The 18,067-nt window shown below is 53.6% G+C and overlaps 1 protein-coding gene and 1 pseudogene across 1 annotated transcript in view; one reads left to right on the plus strand and one right to left on the minus strand.

Moving 5' to 3' along the window:
- Positions 1–14,467, plus strand: part of STPG4 (sperm-tail PG-rich repeat containing 4) — a 55,597-nt gene extending 41,130 nt beyond the window's left edge. The window contains exons 6-7 of the mRNA XM_002709726.5: positions 6,017–6,121; positions 9,494–14,467. Coding sequence (XP_002709772.3) covers positions 6,017–6,121; positions 9,494–9,610 — 222 coding nt within the window. The 3' untranslated portion in view covers positions 9,611–14,467. The remainder of the gene's footprint in view (positions 1–6,016; positions 6,122–9,493) is intronic.
- LOC138848628 (cyclin-L2 pseudogene) lies at positions 12,478–13,263 on the minus strand (annotated as a pseudogene).
- Positions 14,468–18,067: the final 3,600 nt, after the last annotated feature.

The raw sequence follows: 18,067 nt of genomic DNA on the forward strand, positions 1-18,067 counted from the left end.
GGGCGCCGGGTTCTAGTTTCAGCTGCTCCTCTTCCAGTCCAGCTCTCTGCTGTGGCCCGGGAGGGCAGTGGAGGATGGCCCAAGTGCTTGGGCCCTGCACCTACATGGGAGACCAGGAGGAAGCACCTGGCTCCTGGTTTCGGATTGGTTCAGTGCCAGCCGTGGTGGCCATTTGGGGAGTGAACCAACGGAAGGAAGACTTTTCTCTCTGTCTCTCTCACTGTCTACATCTCTACCTGTCAAATAAATAAAAAATAAATAAATAATTTGAAAGGGAGAGGGACAGAGAGACAGAACTCTCCCATTCACTAGTTCACTTCCCAAACGTCTGCAACACCTGGGGCTGGGCCCTCCGCTGGGTCTCCCACACAGGTGGCGGGGACCCAACTTGGTGAGCCACACCTGCTGCCCTCCAGGGTACTCAAGAGCAGGAGGTTGGACAGAGCGGAGCGGGGCCTGGAGCCAGGCATTCAGTTACAGGGGTGGGTGTTCTCTGAAGCACCCTAACCACTACACCAGATGTCTGCTCCCAGACGTAATTTTCGGAAAACTGTTTTTGATCCGTGGTTGGCTGAATCTGTGGCTGTGGAGCCTGTGGAAACAGGACAGACTCAACTCCTTAAAAGTCCCTTCTCGAGGTGTCACCTGGCAGCGACACACATTTAGGACAGCCACGTGTCACCTGAGTGCCTGGGCTTGACACCTGCTTCCAGCTCCCTGCTGATGTGGACCCTGAGGGATAACCGGAGATGGCCCAAGTGACTGAGCTTCTGCTACCCACCTGGGAGACCCGGATTGAGTCCTGGGCTCCAGGCTCTGCCTCCCAGCCCTGGCTGCTGCCAGCATTTGGAGCATGAGCCAGCCTCCCTCTGTGTGTATTCTGCGTCTCAAATGCATAGTAACAATAACACTAGATTAAATCCCTTCTTAATGTTAACATTGTTGTTGCCATCATTAACGTGGCTCACACCCTCCAACACTGCCTGCTTCCTGGCTGACCCTGTGCATTGCTCTCACGAGTTCTTCCCTCCCTCTCCTCCCATGTCCCTACCTTTCTTCCAGGGATGGTTCTAGAGCCCCTCTTCCGTCAGACCTTCTCACACCACGCCCCACCCCCACCCCACCTCTCTTCACTGTGAGCTCATCATCAGCCCTCCTGCTTGGTACTGTCTGCGCAATCTATGAGTTACTCTGTGAGGGTCTGCTTGTCCTGTTGTTTCATTCCTGTAGCATTAATGTTTTCTGAAGTTTTGTCTCTGTCTTCACAATCCACTTGCGGTGCCCCTGAACTGATGATTCCACACTAAATTTTTTTTTATTTGACAGAGTTATAGACAGTGAGAGAGAGAAAGAGAAAGGTCTTCCTTCCGTTGGTTCACTCCCCAAATGGCTGCCACAGCTGGCGCTGTGCCGATCCAAAGCCAGGAGCCAGGTGCTTCCTCCTGGTCTCCCATGCGGGTGCAGGGCCCAAGCACTTGGGCCATCCTCCACTGCCCTCCCGGGCCACAGCAGAGAGCTGGCCTGGAAGAGGGGCAACCGGGACAGAATCCGGCGCCCATATGGGCTGCCAGTGCTGCAGGCGGAGGATTAACCAAATGAGCCATAGCACTGGTCCCATTAAATATTTTTTTTAACATCTACCAGCATCCCTACTGCAAATATCCTGCACTCAGAAGGTTTCAGAGACTGTTTATGGATTTGATTTGTGAAGCTCTGTTTTAATGGGGTCTGACACATGCAGCCTGGCTGTAGCCCTGAACCCCTAACCCCCTGGGTCATCCGTGGTTCAGAAAGCTGAATGGGAGAGAAGAGATGAAGATAGCCCAGCAACCACTAATCATCTGTGCTTTGGTCTTCTCTGCTGATGCAATCAGCGCAGGCCGGTCAGCACTTTTTATCTTATTTTTGCAATGCAGTGAGTCTGTCCCAGCAGGTTCAGATGAGTACCAGCCCTCTCTCCAGGCGCTTCCTCAGGACCTGCCTTCACCTTCCCTGTCTCTGCGTCCCACACAAACCCTTCCTCCCGCTGCTCGATCAGCAAGTCCCCGTGGTTCTTCAGTCTCAGCTCAAAGGTACTTCATCAAGGGGCTTCTCGGGCCCTGGGCCAGGCCCTGCTCTACTGTGTACCCTGTCCACCCTCTTCAGAACCCACACATTTGTGATTTTTTTTTTTTTTTTTTTTTTTTTTTTTTTTGGTAAGCCCCATGCCAGTCAGAAATGCACGCCTTTCTCGTCAGTTAGGACGAAGTTCTCTCCTGCGTGAAGCAGGGGCTGCAGGCAGCTTGGGGCTGGTGTGGCAGATCCACAGCATTTGATTCCTCCCACATGCTGCTCTGCTGGGCACGGCTTCCAGTCCCCTGGTCCCGGACAGCAGAGAACACAGAGCCAGCTAGGAAGAAGCACTCTGTGCCCTCTCCATGCAGGTGCAGGGCCCAAGAACCTGGGCTGCCTTCCACTGCTTTCCCAGGCCACAGCAGAGAGCTGGATTGGAAGTGGAGCAGCTGGGACTTGAACCGGTGCCCACATGGGATGCCGGCGGTGCAGGTGGCTGCTTTATCTGCTATGCCACAGTGCTGGCCCCTAAGTTGATAATTTTTTATGTCCCGCAAATGATGTTATAAATAATCCATATGGTCCTGGCACAAAAGGTTTCCCACCCCTGAATAGGATACCTGTCTCTCTCCTACCCTTCCTGCTGGCTTTTTCTTTCTCTTTGGACTCCCTTTTCTCCTTTACCTAATTTAATCAATCTATACATTCAGTATAATTATATTTTCAATATTTTTTCAAGAGTTAGTTATTTGAAAATCAGGGTTACAGAGAGAGAGAGAGAGAGAGAGAAGTGCCAAGAGAGCGTAAGCACAATCTTCCATTTGTTAGTTCACTTCCAAGGTGGCTGCAATGGGCAGGGCTGGGCCAGCCCAAAGCCAGGAGCCAGGAGCTTCATCCTGGTCTCCAACTTGGGGGGCAGGGGCCCAAGCACTTGGACCATCCTCCGCTGCTTTTCCCAGGCCACCAGCAGGGACTCAAACCGGCACCCATATGGGATGCTGGCATCACAGTGGCAGCTTCACCCACTATGCCACAATGCTGGCCCCAGCATAATTATTTTAAGAGCACGCATGTTCAATGTATAAAAATTAGAAACTAAAAATAACCCCCCCCAAATTTTTTTCCTTTTGTACTTAATATGCTACCACCTAGAGAAGACTGAGCGAATACACCTTGTAGTAATCCCATTCTAAGTGTTTTTTTTTTTTTTTTAAGATTTATTTATCCATTTGAAAGTCAGAGTTACACAGAGAGACGAGGGGCAGAGAGAGAGAGGTCCTCCATCTACTGGATCATTCCCCAGTCGGCTGCAAAGGTCGGAGCTGTGCCGATCCAAAGCCAGGATTCAGGAGCTTCTTCCAGATCTCCCACGTGGGTGCAGGGGCCCAAGCACTTGGGCCATCTTCTACTGCTTTCCCAGGCCATAGCAGAGAGCTGGATCAGAAATGGAGCAGCCGGGACTCGAACCAGTGCCCATATAGAGTGCTGGCACTGCAGGCAGCGGCCTCACCCACTACACCACAGCACCAGCACCCCCCAAGTATATTTTATGCATTTTCTAAGCTTCCATTTTTTCACTTAATAAATATTTGCAATGACTTTTTTAAATAATTATTTTTATTTATTTGAAAGTCAGAGTTACAGAGAAGTAGAGGCAGAGAGAGAGAGAGAGAGGTCGGGGCTGGTGGGTAAAGCTACCACCTGCAGTGCCAGCATCCCATAGGGGCACTGGTTCAAGTCCCAGCTGCTCCACTTCTGACCCATCTCTCTGCTATGGCCTGGGAAAGTAGTGGAAGATGGTCTAAGTACTTGGGCCCCTGTACCCACATGGGAGACCCGGAAGAATCTCCTGGCTCCTGGCTTCAGATCAGCACAGCTCTGGCTGTTGCAGCCAACTGGGGAGTAGGCCAGCGGAAGGAAGACCTCCCTCTCTCTGCTTCTCCTTCTCTCTGTGTAACTCTGATTTTCAAATAAATAAATCTTTAAAAAGAGAGAGAGAGAGAGAGAGAGAGAGAGGTATCTTCTATCCGCTGGTTCACTCCCCAAATGACCACAATGGCTGGAGCTGAGCTGATCTGAAGCCAGGAGCCAGGAGCTTCTTCCAGGTCTCCCATGCAGATGCAGGGGCCTAAGCACTTGGGCCATCTTCTACTGTTTTCCCAGGCCAAAGCAAGAGCTGGATTGGAAGGGGAGCAGCCAAGATTCAAACCTGCGCCCATATGGGATGCTGGCACTGCAGGCTGGGGCTTTAACCCACTGCACCATAGCACCGGCCCCAACAATGACTTTGTTTATTAAAATGTTTATTAAAATTCAACACTGGCTGGCTGGGTGAAAAGGTCATTATTTATTTAGCCAGGTATGTATCATCGGCCATTTAGTATTTCCAGTTTTTCACTTTTGGAAGCAGTGTCACAGTGAGTATCTCTGGGGGTAAATGTTTGCACAGACCCGCGATTGCCTGGGTCAGCATGGTAAACGTGGAGTGTTTTTAGCTTCGTCTTGTGAAAACCTTCAGCTCGCACACAACGCAGATGGAATACGATGACTGAGCCCTCAAGGACCCATTCAGCAATGACCAACTCCTGCCCAGTTTCCTTTCAACTCTGCTCCTGCCTGCTTGGCCCAGTTCCCGCTTTTTTAGAAACAGATACAAAAACAATGCCAGAAGACTCTATTTTGTGCCCTGTCCCACCCCTGGCCATTGGGAAACGGGAGAGGAAGGGAATGGAGGATGCCCGCAGCACGCCCGCGTCACGCAGCGCCGTTTCGGCCGTGCCCCTTCCCCTGCCACAGCCGCGCAGGACTCGGCACGTCTCTCCTGGGTTCCTGCCGCCTCCTGACCCGGCTCCTCTCCTCTCTCCCTCTGGATAGACCTGGATGTGCGTAAGCCATCCGTGTCTTTCCAGCTTGCACTCCAGAAAGGCTGATCAAATTTACACTCCCATCAGCATCCCTTCCGTTCCCGTCCCCCCTTCCTCTCTCTCTCTCTCTCTCTCTCTCTCTGTTTTCCTAGCCAACTCCTCCCCCCACAAAAAAGAGATCTCATTTTTTAATTAGAATTTTTTGGCTCTGAATGAGGCTAAAGCCCTCTCTCCCCCAGTTTGCTAACTGAACATTTGTAAGTCCTCTTTGTGAATCACCTTTCGCTCACTTTCCTATTGTCTTTGCCCCCTGTTATGTGTGTTCATTCATGTTAGTCTTAGAGCGTTGTGCTTCTATCAGTGAGTTGCTGTGGATACTTTCTTGGATTGAGATAGCAGAGGGCAGTTACATGAAAGAGTGAGTGTGTTTTAGACAGCTAACAGTTCAAAGCAACAAGTCACCATTAACAGTGGGACAAGGTTGGTGCCAGGCACGCAGATGTGCGAAGGGGGCTCATGGGTGTTGGGGACCCTGACAGGGACAATGAAACTTCTCCAGGCCACTGAGTCTCATTCAGTCCTCACTGTCACAGGACGGTAAAGAAGGTAGGGCAGGTGTGACTCCCATTTCCCAGGTCATATCTTAATAAGATCTCTTGAGCCCAAATCTAGCGGTTTTGCTGGCATAGCACACTGAGTCACGTTTGTTTGTGGACGACCAAGAGAACATGAAAATACATCAGATGTTGTGGAACAGGTGTTTGGCTCAGCAGTTGATGCCTGCATCCCATATCAGAGTGCCTGCATGTGTCCTGGCTACTCAGCTTCTGGTCTGGCTTCCTGCTGATGTGCAGGGAGGCAGCAGGTGTTGGCTCACCGCCTGGGTCCCTGCCACCCTTGTGAAAAACCCCAGTTGAGTTCCTGGCTTCTGGCTTTGGGCTGACCCAGCCACAGCTGTTGTGGCCTTCTGGGGAGCGAACCAGTGACTGGGAGACCGCTCTCTGTCTCTTAACTAAGTGGATAAACTGAAAAAATATATATCTGTATCTCAAATATTAGTCATAAAGAAATACACTTCTCTCTCTCTTAATGTTCTACAGCACGAAGGCCCGGGACCAGGTCATTATAACTTGAAAATACCACCACCAAGTTGTATTACTTCTTGTTTCCAATCCAGAGTCCCTCGGTTCCTGCCCAGCGGCTCAGTAAGTACTTAGGAGGCAGACACCCCCGACAGGGTGGCTGCCGTGCGGGTCCAATGACTGCGTGGTGTGAGGGCAGCGGTGGGCTGCAGGAGCTCTGGTTACAAACAGGCCCAGCCTACACCATCCCCTGTCGAGGCAGACAGAAGGGTTGGGCACCTGGGAGGCCTCCGCCCGCTGCAGGCTCAGAGCGGAGGCTGAGTTGTGGGTGTTTCCGCCCCCACTGCCGTCAGCCCACGGCTCTGCCCCTGGGCTTCAGGGGCTCCCCGCTCCTGCCCCGCTGCTCTGTGGGTGCGGCTCCTGCGAGCCCGAGGAAGCAGAAACATTGTTGCTGAGCCTCACAGGGCCCTTAACCACTGGAGACCGGCAGGGGAGAGGCGTGTGCACCCTGCGCATGGACAGGTGGCCCGCAAGGACCCTCATGCACGGCCATGGGAAGGCAGCTCTGATTCCCACGGCCTTGTCTCAAAGCCCCCAAGACTTGCGGATGTGTTGCCCACCTGAGACAGCTGGGGAAACAGGAATACAGATTCTGCCTTGGAGACAGCAAGCCCATCCAGGAGTCGTGGAGGTGGGGCGTAGGAGGGGCCAGGCTGTGTGGTCCCCCCCGCCCCGGGCTGCCCCAAGCCCCTTTAAGAATCCCCGCCCCAGAGCTCTGGCCCTGACATGGCAGAGCACTGGGGAGGCCCTGCCCATCAGACGCACCACGGCAGGAGGCCGGCGGATCCTCGGGGGTCAGTGGCATCATCGTGATCTAGAAGCTCCTGTTTCCGGGCTCCACGGAGCTGGCATGCTCAGGAAGACTGGGTCGTACCAACCAGACTCGCAGGCGAAGCCAGATGCTTCGTGTCCATCTCAGCATCCCCCAAGGGCCCTGGTATCTGAGAGGCCCCCACTTACAGGACAGCCTGCACGGAGGGCAAGGATAACCAGATCATTTGGTGACAGCGCCATCAGGGCTGGGGGCCAGGTCTCGTGGCAGCAGCCCCTTGCTGGGTAGTCTTGCTGGGCACAGGCCCCTGTGCTGACTCTTCCGGTGCCGGCCTTCCAGGGCTGCACACGCCTGTGGCAGCCCGTTCATAGCACTAATCATCGGGGCTGCAGCTTCCTCTGACGTCGGCCCAGGACTTGATTAGATTCCCGGGCTTCTGGCAAGGGGAGACATCCTGTCAATTACAGGGGCTGCTGCAGGCCACCGGCCCCCCCTCCCCCGCCCGAGGCTGATGCTGGGCTCAGGGTAATTCTATTTTCACTCTCCCTGTCTCCTGAAGAGATAACCAGCTTTGAGGGGGGATGGAAACAAGCCGGAGATAGATCTCGACTATGGTGGGAGCTGACATAGGAGCACCTGCTGCTGGCCAGCCCAGCACTGTCTGTCTCACAGGGACCCAGGGTGCCTCACACACCACCGCCAGGCATGCACTTTTCCCTGGGCTGATGGCCCAGGGTCACGCTGAGCCATCGGTGGTGGGACTAGGACTCGAACCCAGGCCTGTCAGACTCTGAAACCCTTGCCCTAAACTGCTATACGGGTGCAGCCCCCTCCTCCCACCCAGCATTGGCAAACCCGACCTAAGACGGCGAAGTCTCACTCTATGAAAATCATGTTCATTTGCATGCTATCACCACAGAAGAAAAGCTTTATTTATTTATTTATTTATTTTTAAGTTTTTTGATTCATTTGAGAGGCGAGGTGGGGGAGAGGTCTTCCATCTGCCGGTTCACTCCCCAGATGGCCACAATGGCCAGAGCTGTGCCGATCCAAAGCCAGGAGCCAGGAGCTTCTTCTGGGTCTCCCACGTGGGTGCAGGGGCCTAAGCACTTGGACCACTTCTACTGCTTTCCCAGGCCACAGCAGAGAGCTGGATCAAAAGTGGAGCAGCTGGACTTGAACCCACGCCCATATGGGAGGCCAGCACTGCAGGAAGCAGCTTCACCTGCTACGCCACAGCGCTGGCCTCAGAAAAGCTTTCTTTAACTAATCAGCAGAACATGGGGCAGGCATTGTGCTGCAGTAGGGTAACTGCCCATTTGAGATGCCTCTCCCACCCTCACCCCCAGAGTACCTGGAACCCACCCCTGCTTCTGATCCAGCGTCCTGCTAACGCACACCCTGAAGCAGCAGATGGTGGCTCAAGTGTGGGCCCTTGCTATAGATGTGGGAGACCTGGATGGAGTTCCTGGCTCCTGGCGTTAGCCTGGCTCAGCTCTTGCTGTTGCAGGCATTGGAGGAATGAATCAGTGGATGGACTCTCTCTCTCTCTCTCTTCTCTCCCCCTTTCTCTGTCACTCTGCCTTTCAAATAAATAATCAGCAAACTTTTAAAACTGAATAATTTTTTTTCAAGTATTTCATCAAAATGAAAAAGTGACTTAAGGGGTGGATGTTGGCCTGTGGTTAATTGCTGGCATCCCACACTGGAGTATCTGGGTTTACTCCGATTCCAGCCTCCTGCCAATGCAGACCCTGGGGGGAAGCAGGTGACGGCTGCAGTGACCGGGCCCCTGTCACCCACGCGGGAGGCCCGGGTTGAGTTCTGGGCTCCTGACTTTGGCCTCGCCTGGGCCATTGCGGGAATCTGAGGAGTGAACCAGCAGAAGGGCGTTCTCTCTGTGGCTCTCTCTTAAGGAAACAAACAGGATTTAAAGTGGTTGGAACTCATGAATCCTGGAGAGAAGTTCTGATCCTGGGGTCCACGGGCCTGGTTAAGAAGCGCTTTATTGGGGTTGGCACCGTGGCTCACTTGGTTAATCCTCCGCCTGTGGTGCTGGCATCCCATATGGGCGCCGGGTTCTAGTCCCGGTTGTACCCGCATGGGAGACTGGGAGGAAGCACCTGGCTTCTGGCTTTGGGCCAGCACAGCGCACCGGCCGTAGCGGCCATTTGGGGGGTGAACCAATGGAAGGAAGACCTTTCTCTCTCTGTCTCTCACTGTCTATAACTCTGTCAAATAATAAATAAATAAATAAAGAAACACCTTATTTTCCTTTGCTGGGTCAGTGATGGAGGCACAGCCCGAGTCGGAAGCAGCGTGGTAGCCCCAGAGTGCAGCCTCTGCACCCCTTGCTGCTGGCCGGAGGGATGGCAGGGCAGGGCAGGCAGATGTTCCCTGCGGGAGCTGCCTGGCCGACTGCTCCCGGGACAAGGCTGCCTGGAGATGCGGGTGGGGCGTGACTTCTCCTCTAGCGGGCTGTGGGTGGTCTCTGGCTTGCCTCATGGTGAGTCCCGGGAGCTGGACTCACTCTATCCCATTCAAGGGTCCACCAGGTTGGCATGGCCCCTTCTCCAGCGTATCCAAGCCAGCAGCCAGCCACGGGACGCTCAGGGGTTTTGTGTCACTATCTCATCACTCTCTGTTTTCCATCCTGTTTCCAGAAAACTCCAGGCCCGGGAACATACACGTCTATAATACAGTTCCCTACGCAGTCCGCAACTGTAGCCAAAATGGGCCGAGGACACAGCCTCTTCTTCAACAACACAATGGGCTTTTAAAATAAAGCGATCCTGATGCCAAGCTACTTTGAGTTCTAGCAAGTTTTCATGCTTAGACAGCTGGGTATTGTCTTTTCTTTGGCAAGGTTTGACCACAGAGCACAGCCGATCACCCTGGGGTGACCACAATGTGCCTGCTTATCTGGGAAGTGTCATTCTGAGTCACTGTTAACACTGTCCTGGTTTGAGCAGTCAGCTCTGTGCTCACTCAGGCGTGTCTTTGAGAGGCTGCCCCTGGTGGATCCAGACCGTGTCTGCGTGGCTGTGGTCCCTCAGCCTGGATTGCAGCTGCAACAGGGCTGTAAGAACAGCACGTAACAATGATTCTGTGAGGGCACCACGATCAAGTGGGAAGCATCCTCATATACGAAACTCAAACCACTCAATAGCAAAGAAAAAAAAATCTGATTTTAAGAAATGGATGAATGACCTGAATAGACATTTTTTTCAAGAGGATATACAGGGGCTGGCGCTGTGGCGCAGCAGGTTAAAGCCCTGGCCTGCAGCATTGGCATCCCATATGGGTGCCGGTTCAAGTCCCAGCTGCTCCACTTCCGATCCAGCTCTCTGCTATAGCCTGAGAAAGCAGTAGAGGATGGCCCAACTTCTTGGGCTGCTGCACCCCCTGCATGGGAGACCTGGAAGAAGCTCCTGGCTCCTGGCTCCGGAGCTCTGGCTGTTGTAGTCATTTAGGGAGTGAACCAGTGGATGGAAGACCTCTCTCTCTCTCTCTGGCTCTACCTCTCTCTGTAACTCTTTCAAATAAATAAAATACATCTTAAAAAAGAAATAAAGAAAGAAAACATTTCCCACATCAGGGAATTAAAACAAAAGAGAGGATATACAAATGGCCAACAAGTATATGGAAAAAGTACCCTACATCACCAATCACTAGAGAAATAAAAAATCAGAAATGCAAGGAGATATCATCTCATCCCAGTTAGAATTGTTATTATCAAAAAGACAAGAAAAATAAATAAATAGCATGTACTGGCAAGGATACACACACTGTTGGTGGAAACGTCAATTAGGTTTTTTTTTTTTTTTTTTTTGACAGGCAGTGTTAAATAGTGAGAGAGAGACAGAGAGAAAGGTCTTCCTTTTCTGTTGGTTCACCCCCAAAATGGCCGCTACGGCCGGCGCACCGTGCTGATCCGAAGCCAGGAGCCAGATGCTTCTCCTGGTCTCCCATGGGGTGCAGGACCCAAGCACTTGGGCCATCCTCCACTGCACCCCCGGGCCACAGCAGAGAGCTGGCCTGGAAGAGGGGCAACTGGGACAGGATCCGGTGCCCTGACCGGGACTAGAACCCGGGGTGCCTGCGCTGCAGGCGGAGGATTATCCTAGTGAGCCGCAGCGCCGGCTGGGAACGTCAATTAGTACAGTCATTCTGTAAAACAGGATGGAGGATCCTCAAGAAACAAGAAACAGAACTTCCATGGGATGCAGCATTCCCACCACAAGGCTGATATCCATAGGAACTGAAATCAGTGTGTTGAAGAGACATGTGCACTCACGTGCTGACCGAGTGATTCGCGAAAGCCAAGACCCATCAGTCTAGGTGTCCATGAATGATGAAGGGACAAAGGAAACGGAGTATCATTCAACCCTAAGAAGAATGAATTTCAGTGACTGGTAACAACAGGGATGGAACCGGCCGACATTATATTTAGTGAAATAAGCCAAAGTCCACGTGTTCTCACCTACCTGTGGGAGCTGACACGGTGATCTCAATAAAACTGGTTACCAGACCCCTGGGAAGGGATGGTTGGTGACAGGGTGGTTAAAGAGTAGAGAGGGGAGGAGAGGAGTGACTCTGAACACTCAACAGCACAGTGGGGTATCTGTGGTTGACAACGTAATTGAATAGTTAATTGATTATTTCAAGATGGCTAGTAGAGAGGGTTTTGAATGTTCCAAACACAAAGTACTGGTATATGTATGAGAGGAGAGATATGCTAGGTACCCAGTTCTGGTCATTACACATTGTATACACTATTGAAATGTCACACTGTACCCCATAAACACTATGTCTATTTAAAAATGTGTTACACCAGCAGCAGTCTGGTGTTTACCGCAACCCTTGATTGCATCATTTCTCATGTGCTTTTGTCTTTTTTTACAACTTTAAAACTTTATCACACTTTAGAAGACATATAAATACAAAAATTTACATTCTTTTAAAAAGTTAAAGCATTTTAAAACTCAATATTTGTAACATTCCCCTTTATATATATATATTTCTCTAATATGTAAAAGACTGTATTTCTCTTTATTTAATAGATTAAAATCAGATTCAAACTGGTTTTATCAATGTTGTGACAATTCCATGAGAACACTGGAAAGGGTCATAAACAGCAGTGAGCCCGGGAGGCGGCCGCACCCCAGGGGACACAAGTCAGGCTGCCACCTGACGGACATCCCATCTCCACCCCAAATAAACCCTGGAGAGGGCAGCAGACAAACCCATCCAGACCCCCAGGGCAGGGACCGGTCAATTCTGGAGTCTACAGATGCCTCCTGCAGGGCAGCCCCGCAGCCTTGCAGAATTCTAGCAACAAGCTCTCGGTAGTCAAGGAGTGTACCATCAACCATTAGTTATGTTTGAAATGTGGCAATATTTTCAAGTGCCCATGGGACAACTAAAAAGATGCACACTTTTTCTCAGAATGTCGGCTTTAGAAATCACGACACAATTCAACAGTCTCAATTCCCATTGGCCAATCTGTCACTTCAGGGTTTTTTTTTTTTTTTTTTTTTTTATGTTCAACCCACTGCACTCCAACCCCCAGCCTTCGCTTGTTTCCACAGCTTTGCCCAGCTTTTCTTAGAGGAAGGTACTGCGTTGTTAGTGTACGGTTCCAGCGTCAAGACAATACCAACCCTATGGATACCATTACCAAAGGAGCACAACCGTCAGAGCCACGAGCTGCGTCGGCCACTGCAGCCACGGCCACGCCTTCAGCGGACAGCCTGCACTGGACTGGCTGGAGGTGGCCGCTGTCCCTGCACCAAAGCGCCTGGACAGCAGAGAAGCCTGAGTCACTTACCTCAGAGGCTACCCACGAGGTCTGCCCCAGGTGAGGGGTGCGCTCACACTCTAACACCTACTGCCTTGTGAGGGTGCTTCACGTGCACGCAGAAGCCCAGCTCCTTCAGAACTCGTCTTTCTGCCTTTATAATTGGGTTCTTTAAATGAACAGTCCTGACCCAGCAGCACAGGCCCATGTTTCGTCTCCGGCAGGTGCCGCAGGCAGTGGAACACGTTGATGACGTCCTGGATGCGCCACGGCTCCTCTTCTCTAACTTGGAGGCCAGGTGGACACACAGGCCATGGACGCGTGCTCCATGGACTGCTTTACGAAGCACCTGGGGTAAAACAAGCGCTGGAACAACACCTGCCCGCTAGCCATGGCCACCTGGCGGCATGCGGAGCAGGGTGCCGGCTGCCTGAGTAAGCTCGCAGCCCACCGGGCAGAGGTCGGTGTCTGGGCCGGCGTGAAGTGGAGCCTGGTATCAGACAGGAAGCAGTTCTCCAGGGTGAGGAGCACCCCCGAGTATGGCCGGTACCCGATGAGCGCTACCAGCGGCCGGGGCCCAGCCGCCCCGGGGCTGCCACCGCCATCTTGTGCCGCTGCTGCCAGTGCCACCATCTTCTTTGGTTTATTCTTTTTTTTTTTTAAGATTTATTTATGTATTTGAAAGAATTACACAGAGAGAGGAGAGGCAGAGAGAGAGAGAGAGGTCCTCCATCCGATGGTTCACCCCCCCCCCCCAATCGACCACAATGGCCGGAGCTGTGCCTGTCCAAAGCCAGGAGCCAGGAGCCTCCAGGTCTCCCACGCAGGTGCAGGGGCCCAAGGACTTGGGCCATCTTCTGCTTTTCCGGGCCACAGCAGAGAGCTGGATTGGAAGTGGAGCAGCCGGGACTAGAACTGGTGCCCATATGGGATGCCGGCGCTTCAGGCCAGGGCATTAACCCGCTGTGCCACAGCGCCGGCCCCTGGTTTACTCTTGTGTTGTTTTGTTCCACATGGCCCCAGAAGCAAAAGGCCACCCCAGGCCCACATCCTATATGGCCTCAGTGTGTAGTGGGCTAAGCCGGCTAGGTTTGTGTAAACACACTCCACCAAGCCGGCACGAAATCACTGAAGATGTGTTCCTTAGAACGGATTTCCGTTGTGAAGCAACGCATGACTGTTTCTGGTTTCAAGTCAACAAAACTGTCCTCTGTCTCTCTGATGTGCCAGGCGCTGTGCGGGGGCTGCGGAATGAGGGCCTGAAACAATGAGGAATGAGGCACGGACAGACCCGGGGGAGGGTCGCTCCCAGGATGTGAGCGGCAGATAGTCCGGCCCGGCCCAAAGGCCCTAGCTGACCACTTTGGGCCTGAAGTTCATGGCTGCCCTGGCACGCATGGCAGTTCCACGGGAAGGCGGGCTCTACTCTCCGGAAGCTGCCGACTCATGGCGCCAGGTGCACAGTGGCGCGCTCCGGACCGCTAAAGCCACGGGCTTTCAGAAGGGGGAGCAGCAGAGGCCGCCAGAGAGGTGGCTTGGCCAGCGCCCAAAGGCCCAGAAGACTGAGATCGCGGAACCTTATCTGGGCAGGAATGAACATTTGCCAGAGGGGAACGGGGATGCCCGGGCCTGGTGAGGGTGGAGGTTGCGCCCCCAGGAGGCTGGGGCCACGTGCGTGCACCCCGGGCACACCAGGGCTGTCCTACCTGCTCAGCGAGCTCCAGCCAGGCGGAGCCTGCGCAGGGCACCCAGAGCCTCAGCAAAGACTGGGGAGAGTCCAGGTCGTTCATAAGTCTGGATATCTCTTTTTACAAAAGTGCATAAAGCAAAAACTAACCGTGCTGTTTTGTTGTATTTTAAAAGATAAGAAAACCCCTCTCTTCTCTAGATGTAGAAGTCCTTCCGAAATGTGTACTGAGGCAGAGGAAAAGCTGTGATTGCCTGAAATTTGCATTCCTTCCAGCAGGAAACAGCCACATGGCTACAAGGGAGGTCCTCCACATGGCGACGGAAGGGGCTCCTCCAGGACGCCCCTGTATGCAGGGAAGAGTTCCTGAGTGAGAGGGAGGCAGGAGGCGGCTGTGTCTGCCTTGCTCAAGGCTGGCTCGGGCAGTTAGAGGAAGCCCTGGGAAGCGGGGGAGTGCGCGCGAGGACCTCTCACCGGGGACTGGCAGCATCTCTCTCCCTCCCTTCTCGGCCCCATGGACTCCCTCGGCCTCTCTCTCGGGCCTCCCTCCCTCCTCCCACTGGAGGCTGTCACTGCTTCCTTCTGTGCTCAGGATCAAATGTGGCCACCCCACCTCTCACCGCGCTTCCAAGTCAGCGCCTCCTTGGTTCCGGTTCTGGTTCCATGCCCAGAGAGAATCCGGCCAACCGGCTTGAGTGCCCGGGGTCCTCTCCTGGGCCATCAGCCATGGCCAGGAGGGCCTGGGATCTCCGCACATGTGTCTGCAGGGGTCCACCTGTGCGGATGCATGTGGGGAGGGGAGGGGGGGAGGGGGAAGGATGAGGGTGGGGACAGCTCCCTGGCGTCCTGAACAGAATGGAGAGCCTTCCAGAATGTGGAGGGGCGGCTGTCCTGACCAGCCCGCAGAGGCTTCACCTGGAGGCGGAAGCGCCACTGGACTGCCCGGGGCTCTGTGTGCTGCCGGGGTGTCCGTTGGGCTTGGGCTTCGGCGGCCGTGACCTCCGGCTGGGCATTGCTCTGGAGCCACGGGCTGTGTTCCCCAGACCCGTCCTGTTCCCAGCCTTGCCCTCCTCTGTGACTGTGGCTGTGACTGAGACTGCCCAGATGCTAGCACCGGGCCTGGCAGGCAGAGCAGTGCTCGCTCCCCCTCTCCGGCCAGGTCCGATGCTGCTGCGCTGTCTCACACACTCCCTACAGCAGGAGGGAGCCCCGAGGGGTTCCAGCTGTCATTCCCAGCCTGAGCCTAAACCTGAGTCCATCCAGTGAGTCCAGGAAGAGAGGCTGCAGAGGTGGGGGTGACTTGGAGCTTGGACTCCGCAATTGGGACCTCCCACCCGGTAGCTGATACTGTCATATGCAGGGGGGCTTGGAAAAGCCACGGAGCGCCACAGGTGTCGGGGCGCCCGTGTGCACTGCGCTCGTCCCCTGCCCCAGCTGAAGTCCCCAAGGGACTTCCCTCCGGGTCTCAGATGGCCCACCCGCCTCGCCTGTCCCTCAGCTGCTGTGATGCTGGCTCCTCTGGGTCCCTGCCCTGCTGCCCTGCGCATCCTTCACCCCCCCCCCCACTATGCCCCTCCCAGCTGCCCCCGGAATTTGGCTCCAATCGAAAGGAATGCTTCTTCCGGGCTGCAAATATTTTGTGCTTTTTTCCATGTGAAATTCCGTCTCCATGAAGTCAGAGCTGTCAGAAGTCACGGCACTGATAGGGACAGCTTGGCCTCCGCCCTCTTTCTCTGACCCACCTTCCTCGGCCCCAGCACCCACTGCTCCGGGCCTGCAGGAGGCTGAGCGCACTGGCTGCCTAGGTGACGGCCTGCATCCAGCGTCATCTCTAACACGGACTGCCCGTAGCAGACCCACTCGCCCAGGGTGACTAAGAAAGCCCTATTAAAACACAGTTCAAAGCCTACAAGTTGAGAATCAATGATTCATTTCCTTTCCTCTTTTTTTTATTGTGGTAAAACACATAGCACATACAATTTATTGTCTTGACCATTTTAAAGTGTACAGTTCAGGGGCCAGCACTGTGGCACTGTAGGCTAAGCTGCCATGTTTGAGGGCTGGTTCAAGTCCCAGCTGCTCTGCTTCCCATCCAGCTCCCTCCTAATGCGCCTACAAAAGCAGCAGAAGGTGGCACAAGTCCTTGGGCCCCTGCCACCCATGAGGGAGACCTGGATGGCGTTCTTGTCTTTTGGAGTCAGCCTGGCTCTCAGCCCTGGCTGTTGTGGCCACCTGGGGCGTGAACCAGTGGATGGATGGATCTCCCTCTCTCTTTCTCTCACTCTCTCCTTCCCTCCCTCTTTCTCTCTCCCTCCCTGTCACTCTTTCAAATAAATATAAAACAAATCTTAAGACAATAAAATGTAGGTGCTGGCATTGTGGCATAGTGGATTAAGCCACTGCCTGCTGTGCCAGCATCCAGCTGCTCCACTTCTGATCCAGCTCCCTGCTAATGGGCCTCGAGAAGCAGAAGGTGGCACGAGTGCTTGGGCCCCTGCACCCGCGTGGGAGATCCGGAAGAAGTTCCTGGCTCCTGGCTTCAAATGGGCCCAGCTCTGGCCACTGCAGCCATTTGGGGAGTGAACCAGTCCATGAAAGAGTCTTCTTTCTTTATTTTTTTTTTTTATTTTTTATTTTTTGACAGGCAGAGTGGACAGTGAGAGAGAGAGACAGAGAGGAAGGTCTTCCTTTGCCGTTGGTTCACCCTCCAATGGCCGCCGCGGCCGGCGCGCTGCGGCCGGCGTGCTGCGGCTGGCGTGCTGCGGCCGGCGTGCTGCGGCCGGCGCACCGCGCTGATCCGATGGCAGGAGCCAGGAGCCAGGTGCTTTTCCTGGTCTCCCATGGGGTGCAGGGCCCAAGCATTTGGGCCATCCTCCACTGCACTCCCTGGCCACAGCAGAGAGCTGGCCTGGAAGAGGGGCAACCGGGACAGAATCCGGTGCCCTGACCGGGACTAGAACCCGGTGTGCCGGCGCCGCTAGGCGGAGGATTAGCCTAGTGAGCCGCGGCGCTGGCCTCATTTGGCAAGTTTTATCCAGTAGCATCTGTCAGACTGTCTCCTTTTTCAGCCTGAGTCGTATTCCGTTGACTGTGTCTAGTAGGCCGTGTCTTGCTTATCCATTCATCTGGGCGTGGGTTCCTGGGTTACTTCCACGACATAGCTGCTGCGAGCAATGCTGCTGTGGATGCGGGCAGACATGTCCCTCTTGGAGCTCCTGCTTCCAACTCTTTTGGATGCATAACCAGAAGTGGAATTGCTGGGTTGTGCAATTCTAATTTTTAATTTTCTGAGGCTCCATCACACTGTCTTCCATAGAAGCTGTACTGTGTCACATTCCCGCCTGTGGTGCACAAGGGTTGCCATCACTCCATGTCCTTGCCAAGGCTTATTATTAGTAGTAGTAGTAGCCATCCCCATAGTGGGTATCTCATTCTTTGATCTGCCTTTGCCAATGACTGGTAAGTACTGAGCATCTTTTCATGTGTGGGTGGCCATTTCTTTATCTTCCGTGAAGAAATGTCCATGGTAGTCCTTGGCCCACTTTTGAATCAGGTTGTTTCGCTTTGTCGCTGAGTTTTAGGAGTTCTCCGTATATTTTGGATATTAACCCCTTATCGGAGAGAGGATCTGCAAACACTTCCTCTCATTCTCTGGATTCCTTTTTACTCTGTGGATACTGCCCTTTGCTGCACAAACGTTTAAATATACATGGAGTCAAAATTGCCTCATTTTTTCTCCTGTTGCCTGTG

This window comes from Oryctolagus cuniculus, chromosome 2 (genome assembly GCF_051225735.1).
Source record: "Oryctolagus cuniculus isolate XC-2025 breed Fujian yellow rabbit chromosome 2, ASM5122573v1, whole genome shotgun sequence".
Taxonomy (NCBI): domain Eukaryota; kingdom Metazoa; phylum Chordata; class Mammalia; order Lagomorpha; family Leporidae; genus Oryctolagus; species Oryctolagus cuniculus.